At 35.4% G+C, this 16,994-nt stretch overlaps 1 protein-coding gene across 5 annotated transcripts in view; it reads left to right on the forward strand.

The window, feature by feature from the left end:
* The window catches only part of LOC112392265 (zinc finger protein 566), a 31,166-nt gene extending 22,029 nt beyond the window's left edge, over positions 1-9,137 (forward strand). For 4 of the 5 annotated variants that reach the window (XM_024733907.1, XM_024733905.1, XM_024733906.1 and 1 more), the window contains one exon: positions 7,088-9,137. In XM_024733907.1, coding sequence (XP_024589675.1) covers positions 7,088-8,112 — 1,025 coding nt within the window. In that variant the 3' untranslated portion in view covers positions 8,113-9,137. The remainder of the gene's footprint in view (positions 1-7,087) is intronic. The other variant, XM_024733908.1, reaches the window with a different exon arrangement.
* The last annotated feature ends 7,857 nt before the right edge of the window (positions 9,138-16,994 follow it).

Genomic DNA, 16,994 nt, shown 5'->3' on the forward strand with positions numbered 1-16,994 from the left:
ATCCCTTCCCAAATCCCCTCCTCCTTGGCAACCACAAGTCTGTTCTCTATGTCCGTGAGTGTGTTTCTGTTTCATAGATAGGTTCATTTGTGTCATATTTTAGATTCCACATATAAGTGATATCATGTGGTATTTGTCTTTCCTTTTTTGATTTCACTTAGTATGATAATCTCTAGTTTCACCTATGTTGCTGCAAATGGCATTATTTCATTCTTTTTTATGGCTGAGTAGTATCCCATTGTATATATTTACCACATCGTCTTTATCCATTCCTCTGTCAATGGAAACTTAGATTGTTTCCATGTCTTGGCTGTTGTGAATAGTGCTGCTGTGAACATAGGGGTGCATGTATCATTTTGGATTAGAGTTTTGTCTAATCCAAATGCCCAGGAGTGGGATTGCTGGATCATATGGTAATTCTGTTTTTAGAAAAACTGTTAGAATTAATAAATGAATTCAGTAAAGTTGCAGGATACAAAATCCACATACAAAAATCAGTTGCATGTCTATACACTAGTAATGAACACTCAGAGAAATTAAGAAAAAAAATCTCATTTACAAGTGTATCAAAAAAAAAGAATAAAATACCTAGAAATAAATTTAACTAAGGAGGTGAAAAGACCTGTACATTGAACACTATAAGACACTGATGAAAGAAATTGAAGAATTCACAAATAAATGGAAGGCTACTCCATTTTCATGGATTGGAAGAATTAATATTGTTAAAATGTTCATACAACCCAAAGTAGTCTACAGATTCAGTGCACTCCCTATCAAAATTCCAAGGCATCTTTCAGAGAAATAGAACAAACAATTCTAAAATTTGTATGAAACCTACAAAAGACCCTAAATTGTCAAAGTAATCTTGAGAAAGAAGAATAAAGCTGGAGGCATCATGCCTCTTGATTTCAAACTAGATTACAAAGCTGTAGTAAAAATAGTATGGTATTGGCATAAAAACAAACACATAGATCAATGGAACAAAAGAGAGCCAAGAAATAACTGTGCTTTGCAAATAATTCCATCTGTACCATTTTTCTAGATTCCACATATAAGTGATACTATATGATATTTGTCTTTCTCTTTCTGACTTACTTTATATGACAATCTCTAGGTCCATCCATGTCACTGCAAATGGCATTACTTTGTTTCTTTTTATGGCTGAGTAATATTACACTATATGATATTTATCTTTCTCTTTCTGACTTACTTTATATGACAATCTCTAGGTCCATCCATGTCACTGCAAATGGCATTACTTTGTTTCTTTTTATGGCTGAGTAATATTCCATTGTATATATGTACCACATCTCCTTTATCCATTCCTGTCGATGGATATTTAAGTTGCTACCATGTCCTGGCTATTGTACATAGTGCTGCAATGAACATTGGGTGCATGCATCCTTTTGAATTATGGTTTTCTCCAGATATATGCCCAGGAGTGGGATTGCTGGGTCATATGGCAGCTCTATTTTTAGTTTTTTAAGGGACCTCCATACTGTTCTCCATAGTGGCTGTACCAATTTACATCCCCACCAACAGTGTAGGGGTGTTCCTTTTTCTCCACACCCTCTCCAGCATTTACCATTTGTAGATTTTTTGATGATGGCCATTGTGACCAGTGTGAGGTGATACCTCATTATAGTTTTGATTTGCATTTCTCTTAGTGATATTGAGCATCTTTTCATTTGTTTTTTGCCCATCTGTATGTCTTCTTTGGAGAAATGTCTATTTAGATCTTGTACCCAGTTTTTAATTGGGTTGTTTGTTTTTTTGATATTGAGCTGTATGAGCTGTTTGTATATTTTGGAGATTAATCCCTTGTCAGTTGCTTCATTTGCAAATATTTTCTCCTGTTCTGTGGTTTGTTTTTTAACTGAGATATCCCTCCTCTAACCCTCTGTTCTTCCTCCCCAGGTGTGATTGTAACATAGCTTTATTTTAGAATTTTCCTTTATTATCATCCAGTGGATTCCCTTAGGATCATCCCTTTGATTCCCTTAACTCCTCCCCTTTGAATTTGTTTTGATTCTCTTCTGTATTTGCATGCCTTGGATACTTTTGTATACCTAGACTGTTGGATCTCTTGCCTTCCTCTTTCTTGATTTGTTTCCTTATTATTCTGAAGCACATCTTTCAAAAGCAACCAAGGGAAGGATGCAAAAGAAGTAAATAGAAAGTATATTTTGTGAATCCTTTCATGAATAAAAATGTTTTCATTTCACTCTCCTAATTTGATTGATAATTTGACTGGAGATGTCATTTTAGGTGGAAAAACTTACTTCAACTTTTTAAAGGCATTGCTCCGAGGATTTCTAAAATCTTCTGTTATCTAGTGTTGTAGAGAAGTCTAAAACCCATTCAGGTTCTTAATTCTTTTAAGTGACCTGTTTAATCTCTTTGGAAGCTTTTAGCATTTGTTATTTATTTATGATGTTCTAATATTTCATGTTGAGGTATCATGATGTTGATTTTATTCTTTCATGTACCAGGGCACTCACTTATTCCAGAAACTAAAAATCTCTGAAATTTTCTTCTGTAATTTTGTTGATCATTTGTTCCGTATTGTTTTCTCTTTTTCTCTGTTCTCTATGTTTCAATGTTTATTGATCATTTTTTATGTCCAGTGCTTGGCACCATGTCTGACACATAGTAAGAGCTAATTAAATTTTTTGAATGATTGAACACTCGTAATTCAGATCTTAAATTTTTTGTGCTACCTCTAGAATTTCTTTTTCTTTTTTATAAATTGAAGTATAGTTGATTTACAATGTTGTGTTAGTTTCTGGTGTATAGTGAAGTGATTCAGTTATACATGTATATATACATATTATTTTTTCATATAGTTCTCTGTGTTATACAGTAGGACCTTATTTATCTATTGTTGTTTATCTATTTTATATATAGTAGTTTGTCTCTGCTCTTTTTTCTTTTTTCTAGTTTCCATCTCTCTCTCTCTCTCTCTCTTTTTTTTTTTTTTTTGCGGTCCGCCGGCCTCTCACTGTTGTGGCCTCTCCCGTTGCGGAGCACAGGCTCCGGACGCGCAGGCTCAGCGGCCATGGCTCACGGGTCCAGCCGCTCCACGGCATGTGGGATCTTGCCGGACCGGGGCCCAAACCTGTGTCCCCTGCATCAGCAGGCGGACTCTCAACCACTGCGCCATCAGGGAAGCCCTCCATCTCTCTTTTTATGTTGTACTTTCTGTGAGGTTTTATTAAGTTCTCATCTTTGTATTTTTATTTAAAAAAACACTTTCAGTATTTCTTTTTCTGACATCATTCTCTATGGAATTGCTATATAACATTGTTTTTAGAAGCATTTTCTTTCCTTTTTTATTTTAGAAACATTCTTCTTTTGAATTTTGGTTTTTTTCCCTCCATTGTCTCTCCTGTTTCTGTTTGTGTATTTTAAGCTCTTATTTTTTGTTTTTAATTAATTTATTTATTTTTGGCTGTGTTGGGTCTTCGTTGCTACACACTGACTTCTTCTAGTTGCGGCGAGTGGGGGCTACTCTTCGTTGTGGTGCACAGGCTTCTCATTGCGGTGGCTTCTCTTGTTGCCGAGCACGGGCTCTAGGCACACGGGCTCCAGTAGTTGTGGCATGCAGGCTCAGTAGTGTGGCTCACGGGCTCTAGAGCGCAGGCTCAGTAGTTGTGGCACATGGGCTTAGTTGCTCTGTGGCATGTGGGATCTTTCCGGACCAGGGCACGAACCTGTGTCCCCTGCATTGGCAGGCAGATTCTTAACCACTGCACCACCAGGGAAGTTCCTTAAGCTCTTATAATTAATGTTTTCCTGTAATAGCTAGTGACTCAAAGCTATTTGCTCATATAAAACTGTGGCATTAAAAAGCTGATTTGAGCTTGCTTGTGACAGGATTTGTAGATTTATTGGTGGTAGTTACTGTAGAGTGATCTGCCTAGAACAGTTCATTGGCTGACACCACCTATCAGGTCTTTTCTCTTGGACTGATTTTCTCCAGAATGGGATCCTCTACTTTCTGGAATTAATAAAATAAGTGTGGCTGCCCGATTCTTGAGAGTTTACTGGGTATAGTGGACTGTGGAATCAGCCTGCTATATGGAATAGGTTTGAGAATGTGAAGTCTGTCTATTTCTTACAGATTTTCAAGTAATTATCCTTTTTGCAACCCTTATGCACCCTAGTTTCAAGGGTACCTGGTGTTTGCATTCTTGAAAATATCTGGTATTCTACAGTAAGACTAATCTGTGACTTAGGTTTCAAGGCTCAAGGTTAATACATCATTTATTACTATTCCATCTATTCTCTAGTTTCCAAATTTTTGTCGGTGCTTTTTTCCCCACTCTCATTGTCCTTATGGAGTTTCTTCTTTTGTTGAATCTCATTACTATCTTTAGTGGTACCTCATGAAAGAGCAGTAATAAATGCATATATTCAATGTGCCATATTTGCAAAAAGTGTGTCCTTTTTATTTTTAATCAGTTAATTTTTGGACCACGTTGGGTCTTTGTTGGTGTGTGCAGTCTTTCTCTAGTTGCAGCGAGCGGGGGCTGCTCTTCGTTGTGGTGTGTGGGCTTCTCATTGCAGTGGCTTCTGTTGTTGCAGAGCACAGGGTCTAGATGTGTGGGCTTCAGTAGTTGTGGTGCCTGAGCTCAGTAGTTGTGGCTCAACGGGCTCTAGAGCACAGGCTCAGTAGTTGTGGCACATGGGCTTAGTTGCTCTGTGGCATGTGGGATCTTCCCGGACCAGGGATTGAACCTGTGTCCCCTGCATTGGCAGGTGGATTCTTAACCATTGCGCCACCAGGGAAGTCCCTGGAGGAAATTTTTAGACGTTTTTCATTAAGGAGTATATATTTAAATACTTTCTTATCGAGTCAGTCAGTAAATACTTGATCTTCCAATATGTACCATGTACCATGCTCAGAGTTGGATACACATTGATGAAGACAATAGACATTTTCCTTGCCTTCACAGAACTTAAGACCTATTGAAGGAAAAGATAGTAAATGAACCTAAATAAGTATGTAATTATAAATTATGAAAATCCTGTTAAGGAAGAGAACAGAGTGCTAAAAATATAATTACAAGGAGGGTGTAATTTGGTCATAGGATCAGAGAAGACCTCAAAAAGTATGATCTTTATGTAGAGATTTGGAAAATGAGTAATAGTTACCAAGGCCAAGAGTAAAAGAAAATACCTTCTATACTAAAGGAAAAGTACCTAGAAAGATCTAAACAGGGACTAATAATTAGGAGCATTTGAAGAACTATAAAATAGGACCAACGTGGATGGAGCTTAGAAACCAAAATGGAGCATAGTGTGAGATTTGGTTGAAAGGCAGGCAGGAACAAGATCATTCAGAGTTTTGTAGACCACATTCAGGAGTTTGGCTTTTATTGTAAGAGTAATAAAAGGAAACCACCAACGGATTTTAAGCAGAGCATTGGCAGGCTAATGCCATTCTAGTGACATGGATTCAAGACTACAAACCTCAAGTGGAGAAACTAGGTTGGAGGCTATTCCAGTATTCCAAGGGAGAGATATTTCATATTAGGTATTATATTGAATATAAAGGGAAGAGTGTCAGGATATATTTAGGAACAATATTAAACAGTATTTGTTAAATAATTATATGAGAGTAAGATGAATAAGATGATACTAGAATGATCTTCACTTTTTTGGCTTGAGGTTTTTCCTCTGGGTCCATAGCGTGGTCCTCAAAACACTTCACTTGCCTAACATCCGTATTTTTATATGGAAATTCTTCCATAATATTATCTCCCAAATACTAAATAATTATTTAATACCAAGTATTTTTTCATGTAGTATTCCCAGTCCTCACAATGATTATAAGAGTTAGTTATCATTCCTGTCATATAGACAGACAGTTGGGGGCTCAGAAAGATGAACTAATTTGCCCAAGGAATCAAAGCTTGTAATTAACTGAGTTTGAGTTCAAAACTCATACAACTGAATCTTGTACCTCTGATCTTTCAATAGCAATACACTGCCTCCCATTATATTCTTTTCACTTCTCTTTGAACCTACAAAGCCCTACAGTGCTTGTGCACTTGTTAAGTACTCTCCTCTTTTTTCGTAAGTTCAGAATTACAGAATTCCAAGGCATAGTATTTTCATCAAACCCCAAGCATATACCATATCGAGCCACAGAAAATCCTCCCTATATAACACTCATGCTAGGTTCTTTCAGCACCTGACTTTTCTTAAGGTACTCTCCCATCTGCATTGCCACCTTCTATTTCCCTGTCATTGGTTGAAGAGAACGTAAGCCTCTAGTTACTTAATCTAGAGTTTTCAGCAATGATGGAAATGTCTGATATTTGTGATTTCCAGTATGGTAGACACTAGCCATATATGGCTATTTCTAACACTAGAAATGCGGATATTGTCACTGAGGAACTGAATTTGAATTTTTATTTAATCTTAATTATGTTAAATTCAAATAGACATATATGCTAGTAGCTACTGTAATGGACAATACAGATCTAACCAGGGCCTGGCAAACTTTTCAACAGGCCAGATAGTAAGTATTTTAGGCTTGCAGTCAATGTGGTCTCTGTTGCAACTGTAGCTCAAAAACAGCCATAGACAATACATAAGGGAATAAATGTGGCTGTGTTCCAATAAAACTTTACTTATAAAAATTACTGCAGGGCTGCAGTACATAGTTTGCCAACCCCTGAACATTCTTCCTTAGACATATTCATTTAATCCTGACAACCACCCTATTAAGTGCTATGATCATTCCCCTTATTTTACAGTTCATGCTGTGCGCCGCTTTTATATGTGTGTTTGCATATGATGTGAGATTTTGTGTGTGTGTATGTATGATTAGAGCCATCCTATAACAAGGGAGTCTAAGGCATCTGTATATTGAGCAAGCTCCCATAAGTAATTCTGATATAGCAACGTTTAGAAACCAGTGGCTTACTTACTGTCCTCACCTTACTATGTCATCTCTCTTCACTCTTCTTTTCTTGTCCATTTTTAAAATTTTCAGTTTAATGCTCCCACTTTAATTGAAGTTTTATTTCTCCCAAACAAGAAAAATGTGAGTGATTGCTTTCATATTTTCTTTCAGTCCTGGAGTCAAGATGTGAGACCAAGAAATTATTTCTGAAGAAGGAAATTTATGAAATAGAGTCAGCCCAGTGGGAGATAATGGAAAGACTTACAAGACATGACCTTCAGTGCTCTAGTTTCAGAGATGATTGGGAATGTAATGGCCAGTTTGAGAAACAACATGGCTCTCAGGAGGGACATTTCAGTCAACTGATATTCACCCATGAAGGCATGCCCACTTTTAGTCAACATCCATCCTTTACATTACAGCGAATCATTAGTAATAAAGAGAAATACTGTGCAGCTAAGGAATATAGGAAAACCTTTAGACATGACTCACAGCTTACCACCCATCAGAGAACTCATACTGTTGAGAAACCCTATGAATGTAAGGAGTGTGGAAAGGCCTTTAGACATCCCTCAAGACTCAGTCATCATCAGAAAATTCATACTGGCAAGAAACCCTTTGAATGTAAGGAATGTGGAAAAACCTTTATTTGTGGCTCAGACCTTACTCGACATCACCGAATTCACACTGGTGAGAAACCCTATGAATGTAAGGAATGTGGAAAGGCCTTTAGTAGTGGCTCCAACTTCACTCGGCATCAGAGAATTCACACTGGTGAAAAGCCCTATGAATGTAAAGAATGTGGGAAGGCCTTTAGTAGTGGCTCCAACTTTACTCAACATCAGAGAATTCATACAGGGGAGAAACCCTATGAATGTAAGGAATGTGGCAATGCCTTTAGTCAGAGCTCACAACTTATTAAACATCAGAGAATCCACACAGGTGAGAAACCCTATGAATGTAAGGAATGTGAAAAGGCTTTTCGCTCTGGTTCAGACCTTACTCGACATCAGAGAATTCATACTGGTGAGAAGCCCTATGAATGTAAGATATGTGGGAAAGCCTATTCTCAGAGTTCACAACTTATTAGTCACCATAGAATTCATACTAGTGAGAAACCCTATGAATATAGGGAATGTGGGAAGACCTTTAATTATGACTCACAGCTGATTCAACATCAAAATTTGTACTGGTGATAAAACATAGAATATATGAAATGTGTGCAAATGCTTTTATTTACAGCTCAAAACTATTAACATCAACTATTTAACAAAAGAGAATTTATCTCTATATTAATCCCTCTAAATAGAATAAGGTAGAAACATCTTATTTGCTGACTACAGCTTGTTCAGCCCAAGAAAAATCATGTAGGAGAAACACCCTATGAGTAGAATACATTTTGGAAGCCATTTAATAAAAGCCCCTATTTCCCTTGCCATCAGGTAATTCAGTCTAGTAAATACTCAAAATGACAACAGCCCTTCTGGCACCTTTCTAACCTTATCTTAAACATCAGAGAATACATGCTGAAGTGTAATCCTGTGACTTTCATTTTATTTCCCCCCCAATTTTTCTATAGTTGTAATATTCTTAATCTTTTAATCCATTTAAATTTATATAACTGTAAAGTCCATCTGCGTATATCATGGTTTATAAAATATCTTTATTTTTAAGATAGCTTTAATACCCAAGAGCAGTGACCTCTTTATTTTTGAAGATAGCTTATTCCTTTTGCTCTTTACAAAATTTAGATTTTCTTGTTGTAAAAACGTTCATGTTATGACTTACCACTCAGTAAATAGAGATCCTTTACTATCTTCATGGTGTTTTCCTTGTGTTGCTGTAATATCATTTCATCAAATCCCTATTGATAGACATTGTAGTTTCCTCCAGTGTTTTTGCCATTATACACAGTGCCCTGATGGGCATTCTCCCTAGGTATATCTTTGTGTCATGTCTTTTATTTTAATTGCAGAAATAAAGCCTCAATATATATTTTCCTTATAATAGGTTTAAACATTACAAGTAAGGCCTTTGACCACTATCCTTGTACCCATATCCCTCCTTGTTTAGTATTTATCCTTCCTGAGCATTTTTCTATGTTTTTATACATATATGTTTTGGTAGAAATTATAAAATGGGGATCATTATAATACCTACCTCATAATTTTGTGTGAGGATCAAATAAAGAGTCACCAAGTGCTTAGAATCGTGCCTGTCATATAATAAATAGATACCCACAGAATGTTGGTCATTGTTAATTGTATTCATCGTTGTCATTATTAGTATTATTTGTTGAAAAGCAACTGTTTCTACAGACCTTACTCAACATCAGACAGGATAGATAATTGAAGAAAGACCCATTGAAGGTAATGAATTAAGAAATTTTCCATTATCACTTACTTCCTATGGAACATGAAGTAATCCTGGGTGTTGGTGGGGAAAGTAATGTGTGTAATGAGTAGGAAAGGCTGTATTCAGACTGGTATCCTTTTCACTACATCATATAATACCTAATATAAAGACAGATGATAATATAGACAAGACATTGGTGACACTGATGAAAAAGTATGAAAAGACAAACAGCATTATGTTTGAAAATGAACACGCATATGTACATAAAGAGAAACCTTATAGTGACTGATTTTTAATGTTATACTGAATACAGTACTTCCAATACATTTGAAAACCTAAACAAAATTATTTTTTAGGAAAATAAAAATTACAGTATTGACTCAAAGAGAATTAAACTCTTGAGAGACTCATAAACAGGGGTAAAAGGGGAAATTTAGCGTGAGATATAGTAGCTATTACTAATGAAGCATCAAACCCAATTTCTTTTCAGGCAGAACTCTTTTTTAAAAAAATTGGGGTATAATTGATACCAACATTATATTAGTCTCAGGTGCACGACATAATAATCTGATGTTTGTATACATTGGAAAATGACCGGCGTAATAAGTCTAGTTAACATCCGCCACCATGCATACTTACAGAATGTTTTTTCTTGTGCTGAGAACAGGAAAGACTTTATCAAGTATTCAAGGAACTTTTTGTTATATAGAAGTAGACATCTCATAACATACTCTAACATAAGCCTGATGTTAGATAAGGATTAGGAGAACACAAACAGGAAGCTATTTTTCAGGGTCATCCATGAAGATATATACAAACATACTAAAGAAAATAGCAAACTGTAGGTATCTATTAAATGAACAGAAATGAACCTGCATTGGGACAGTAACTGAAGAGGATCCCCAGTGCCTAGTTCCAGCTAATGAGTGCTATGATAAAATGCAGGCCTTGTTTTGCCAGCTCTTCTGACTTTGGGAAAATCCAGAAATCTACATTTTTTCCAGTGTGTGATAGCCCTTGATTTTTTAAATGGCAGCTAGGGTTTTGTTTCGTTTTTTTTTAAACATGGTATGGACCAAAGATATATTGACGCTGCAAGTAGCAAGTGACCCATAGCTTACTTTTGTTCTGGACACTAGAGCAGTGAGTGTGCAAAAGGCTCACAGGAGGAGCTTTTAATAGTGCAAATCCCTTAGCCCCAAGGAGAATTAAGGGTGGCAGGGGAATAGTGAAATACAAGATAATTTATCTGGAATTTCTTAGATGTGAAAAGTATTTTCAGAGATAAAGTAGCTAAGCTCCAAATACAGTTTATTTTTAAGGACTTGATCCAGTCCCATATTTTCTACATGCAGGTTTTTATTCTCAGCATCATTTCATTTAAAAACTAGGGTATATTTTATATGTTGTAATCCCATTCTTGAGCTATATAACTATACACATGCAGCTGAAAATAAGAATAAAGAGTTAACCTATTGACAAAAATAAATAGCCAGACCATCACTCTAGCAGCAAATATGTCACTGGAATTATGCATTCTGTTTTAGACCAAGGGTCAGCAAACTTTCTGTAAAGGGCCGGAAAATAAATATTTTACCCTCTGTATGTCATACTATTTCTGTTGCAACTACTCACCTCTGCCATTATAGTGTGGAAGCCTACTAAAGTTTCTTAAGAAATCCTGAAGTTAAAAAAAAAAGTCCCACCGCTTAGCTTTGTTTAGGTTTAGGTTAGTGTTTGAGATGGGCCTTTACTGTGCCTCAATTTCCATGCTCAGCTAGCAGCTTCCTACATTGAATGGTACCATTCTGTGGAAGGAAAATCCATAATCCAAAGTTACTATAGATCTGTCCTTCTATGCCCCACTCTCTTTTTTTCTTAGATCCCATATTAGAGGACTTTAAAAAACAAAACAGAACATTGAGCTACTTTATTTTTTACGAGGCATGAAGAAGTAAAATATTTAATAATCAATTTGAGATAAGTAGAGTGAGCAACATATCTGCAGATGGTAGAATTAGTAAAGAGGCTGTTTTATTCTAATATTCTGCATTACACTAAAATGAGAACTAAGTGAAGTTTTATATTCTTTTGTCATTTTAAAGTCATGTATTGAGTTCCTCATCTAAAATTACAGAAGTAATGCATTTGCATTTGAACCAATGCCAGTAAAAAGAAAAAAACAGTATCTCTGCTCCTCTCCATTCCGCACTCCCTTCCCTTTTGTCTATTTCCTTCTGAGTAAGGTCTAAACCTCGTGTATCTCCCCCATATACTTCTTCAAGCTTAAACAGTAACACAAATAAATGATTTTAGTATTTTTTACCCCCCAAATGGATGATACTTTATACATTTCTCTGTAATTTGCTTTTTCACATTCAACAGTACATTTTGGATTTTCTTTCAAGTCAGTAAATGATGATTGAACTTAGTTGTTTTAATGCTTACAGTATATTCCACAGTATGCTTATACCAACACCTACTCAACTACAGTATTTCCCCAGTTGTGATATTTCATATTATCTCCTTTGCCATTTAAAATTAGTGCTGCAATAAACATTCATATATTATATTCTTGTCTATTTATTTTATTTCTATAAAATAGGTTTCCCAAAACATTTCCAATGTTTTCCATGTTTCTTAGAAAATTTCAGAGGACAAGAGGATAAAGGAAAAAAGTACAGGTTTTCATATATGTGTTTATGTGGGTGTGTACACACACAGATTTAACACTTAATCCATCTGGATTGATTATTATATATGGTGTGATATAGTATGTTGGCTTGTTCTCATCCAGAAATAAAGCCAATTATGCCAGAAACAATTATTAAAGTATTGAACTATTCATCTTCTACTGAATTAAAACACTATCTATCATATAGTAAATGCTCATATCCTCAGACCTATTTGCCAGCAATCTTTGATTTATACTTTTCAGTAACTTATTACTTGTAAATAAAAATACATATAATTACATAGTTTTTATTTGAAAGTAAAGACAAATGTTTCTTCATTAGAATTAAAAATTTTTTTAATCCAGTTCCAGTAAAAATCCTCATTGGGATTATATTTTGAATTATTAAGTTTAAATATAGGGTATCCCAAATGAATGCATCATTGACACTGACTGGATATTCATTAATATATATGTATGTCTTGAAATTTCTTTGAGAGCTCTTCATCCTCCTTACTCTCTAATATCTTTATAATGTATATAAAATATAATATATAGTCCTTAAGATATGCTAGTAATAATTGAAAGTTTAACATATTTTATTAGGGTATTGATTATAAGGAGATAGATTCTTTTGATCTTTTATAATGTGCAGATAAAAGATATACCCATCTCACAGTATTACACCTATTTTCTTGTCTTATTTCATGTTGTAGACCTGATGACAGTGGATTTTGAGCAGGACTTCTTTTTAAACAGATTTTCCCCATTTTTACAGACTGAAGAGTTGGATTTTGAGGATAATTTCTGCTTCCTGTTTTCATCCCTACTCTTGTTTGTGTGTCATAAGAGAAATGATTTATTACCTTGGTGAAATGTATTAAAACACATAAATTACCTCCCTTTATTTGACCCTGAATTTCTCATGTTTCCTGGGGCAGGCTATGATTCTCTATGCTGACTCTGCAGACCCATTCCTCTGCTGGTATACATCCCAATATCTAGAGTTTGAATGAAGTATTAGGTTATGCATTTTAACTCCAGGTTCAAGCTGCCTCTTTCAATAAAGCATTACAAAAAAAATGACTTATTTCTCAATCAGTCTAGAAATCAGGATGAGAGAGTTATAGCTAATTATCACCCACAAAAAATTTTTCTATAGCCATTTTTGTTTTATTTCTAATTTTAGTGAAAACACATTAGTTACAGTCAATATGTTTTACATTTTATTAATTTGAGTGGATAAAGAATTCATTCAAATGGTTTTGAGTTGCTCATGGAAAATCTTAATGTGCTGAAGAACAAAGATACAGAACCAGAAACAATGTTCCAAATGATGACATAGAGCTTGTGTGGTGAGATCACCACTGCTGCTGCTGTACACAGAATCCCCAGCTTACACTACTGACACCATGAGTGCTGGGCTCTGGATGTTCCTGCTACTGCCACCTGTGTACCTGGGGTTACCCATCACCCAGATGGAATTTCCACAGTCCTTGTTCCTTTGTACTATCAGCTTGCTGTTTGGAGAGGAGTGTGTTTGAGTGTTGAAGCCTAGGTTCCATCCCTGTGCATTAGCTGCTGGGAAGACAGATACATTTTCAGATTAGCGAGGATCAACCTCTGCTGCTTTTATATTTATTTATTTATTTATTTTTGGCTGCGTTGGGTCTTTGTTGCTGTGCGTGGGCTTTCTCTAGTTGTGGCAAGTGGCGTCTACTCTTTGTTGCGGTGCGCGGGCTTCTCATTGCAGTGGCTTCTCTTGTGGCAGAGCACGGACTCTAGGTGTGCGGGCTTCAGTAGCTGTGGCAGGTGGGCTCCAGTACTTGTGGTTCGCGGGCTCTAGAGCGCAGGCTCAGTAGTTGTGGCTCACGGGCTTAGTTGCTCCTCAGCATGTGGGATCTTCCCGGACCGGGGCTCGAACCCGTGTCCCCTGCATTGGCAGGTGGATTCCTAACCACTGAGCCACCAGGGAAGCCCCCAGCCTCTGCTTCTTAAAGACGGATGTTTCCCATCATAGCAAGGGTACACATGAACTGGGCAGCCAAATGAATGGCCAGCGTTTATAAGATGGCATCCCATTAATCATACATAATTCTTCCCACAGATGAAAATGAAAACCTCACTTAAAATAATATGGCCATTCCCCCACTCAACTGAAAATGTGCTGGGTAATATCTATACCTGTTCTCTATCTGTCAGGATCCTTTGTAGACATTCCGTAAACTTTGTCTTAAGTGGTAACAACCTACATAGAAGAAAACGAGTAAGAAGAAATGTAATCATAATATATAGGTATATATAAATTAGATAGATGCTCCAGTCTTCTTCTCTGTAAATGACAGTTGTGACACACTCCCTTTTAATTTAGTAGATTGGGGAGTTTTTATAGGTAAAGTGACCTAAACCTTTATGAAAAAAGGATCTGAATCCTTGTTGGTTATTATAGTTTTCTATTAACTTTTACTACTGGAAATGATTTAGAAGTAGGAGTTGACCCAGGGGAATCTTTGTGTTCTGTCCATGTTCCATTTGAAAATTTCAAACCTATCTTTCCCTTGAGAGCCAGGATCAATCAGCCTGGCAAACACCAGCCTACACCTTCTTCTTCTTCCACCCCAGCCTTTGGTCTGTTGTCCAGGGTCACAAGGAGCTCTAAATAGCCAAGTTATAGGCTCACTTTACATTGTATTGGAATCACTGTTGTGTCCACTGGTGAAAGTATTTCTTCATATATTCTCTACATTATCCTTAGACGATGTTTCTGATATTTAGGTTTGACTTTCAGAATATGCTGAGATTTGATTATAATTTATGGTCTCGATATAAGGGGAGGGGAGCATGAGAAAAGTAACACTATTGCAAGATAACTACATCAGACAAGATCTTCAAACAGGTATCTCTATTAATGCATCTTGGCTTAAAGTTTAGGTTGTCTGCTAGTAGTATAGTTACATGAATTGCTTATTGTTTGTATGATATAATTTAATTTCAATTAATTAAATTTCAATTTTTTTAATTTCAATTTTTTGTATCCTTAAGTTATAGATGTGTTTTCTAAACACAATATAGTTGCATTTTTAAAATTCAATATGACATTCTTTGTCTTTTAAATAGAGTATTAGATCTAATTTATTCAATGTAATTACTGATATATTTAGCTTTAAATCTACCATCTTTAATCTTTTGTTTATTTTGCCAATTCTATATTCTTTTTTCTCTTTGTTTTCTTCATGATTTTAAAAATTGTCATTTTGTTTTTACCTCTATTATTGGAAATTCTACATACTATTTCTATGCTTTAAGGGTTACTTCAGAAAATATCATGAATACTAAAACTTATCAAGGTCTAAAACAGTTCATATCTTTATTCACTCCCATGACAATAGAACATACTTAGAGTACTTTAGCTACATTTATCCACCCATATACCAATGTAGATTATTGTTTTCTTGCATATTTATTATCTTTTTTTAACCTCATAGACATAATTTTTTATAGTCAATGTTCATTTACATTTGCCCCCATAATTCCTATATTGCTTTTCATTTATTCTTGTTTCTCAACACTTCCATTGGGGATCATTTTCCCTATGTCTCATTATTATTTTATTTCAGTGGATAGTATTTTATTTCAGCTATCATTCCACTCTTCTAACTTTCATTGCTACTGTGAAAAGTCAGCTGTCAGTCTAATGGCTAATTTGAAGGTAACTTATCCTTTTTTGTTTGCTGTTTTAAGATTTTCTCATTGTCTTTGATTTTATGCAGTTTCTCCATAATGGGTCTAGGTTGAAGGATTTGAGTCAATGGTTTAGAGACTGTCATCATCTTTGGGAATTGTTCATTTATTGTTTCTTCTAATATTGAAGTTTAGTTGCAACTCCAACTCTATATGGCATATCTTTAAACTCTCTTTTATATATAGCCTCATTTTGTCTCTCTGTGATAGATTCTGTGTATTTTTATCTTTCTTCCAGTTAAGTAATTCTCTTTTCTGTTTTGTCCAATTTTGTGCCCAACCTGTACAATAAGTATCTAATTTCGGTTATTGTACTTTTCCCATATGAAAGTTTTACTTTGTTCTTTTTCAAATCTGTAATTTTTATAGTTCCCTACACGTATTTTAAAGAAATAAAATTGAGGTTTAAACATAAGCAAAGTTCTTTGGTAACTTGTATCTATGATTCAAATGAAAGCCTATTGTCACTATCTTGTGTTTCTGCTGGTTCTCTTTCATAATACCTTGTTTCACTGAGGGCTTAGTTTCTTTTACCACATGCTTCTCATTGACCTTGAAAATAATTATTTGTGAAGATTCCCTGAGATCAAGAAATAATTAATATTACTTCTGCCAGCAAGATAAGGGTACCTGTTGGAGATTACCTTAAACCATGTTCAGGGCTTGAATTCCTGTCCCATACAGGCTTTGTCTACTCAGACTCTAAATATGCTTGAGGGCTAGTAGGCATGATATCTTATGCTTTTAGAATTCCAGTGTTTGTTCATTCTCTGTGTAACTGGAACAGCTTTCCAGCAAATACAAATGTTTTCAGGCTTGAGTGGCTTTCAACAGCACTGACTTTTCCCCTCCATGTTTACATGCTGTGAAGGAGGAGAAAAGTTATAATTCCTGAGACTCTGTTGTTCATCGTTGTTGTTTTTTTTAATCTTCTTTTATTGCAAAAATAAAACACACACAGAAAAACCACAAAAATACACCAAAATGAATTGTTATAAGACAAATACCCCTGTAACCATCACTCAGGTCAAAAAATAGAAATTTACCAGATAAGTCAGAAATTCCTCCCTATGTTCTGTCCCAATCATTACCTTGCCCTGTCTCCAAAAGTAACCACTACCACTCTCCTAACTTTTCTTCCGTGTGTTATTTTTTCTTTGTGTTTCTTTATAATTTATCCATTTGTACATCTCTAAACACTATGTTTTACCTTACTGCTTTTTTTAATTTGACACGTCTTTTAAGTTTCTTTTAACCTACAATATTTCTCCATATTCATATGTTAATAACTGTTTTTTAGTTTTGCTG

Source organism: Neophocaena asiaeorientalis, unplaced genomic scaffold, assembly GCF_003031525.2.
Source record: "Neophocaena asiaeorientalis asiaeorientalis breed wild unplaced genomic scaffold, Neophocaena_asiaeorientalis_V1.1 scaffold280, whole genome shotgun sequence".
Lineage (NCBI taxonomy): Eukaryota > Metazoa > Chordata > Mammalia > Artiodactyla > Phocoenidae > Neophocaena > Neophocaena asiaeorientalis.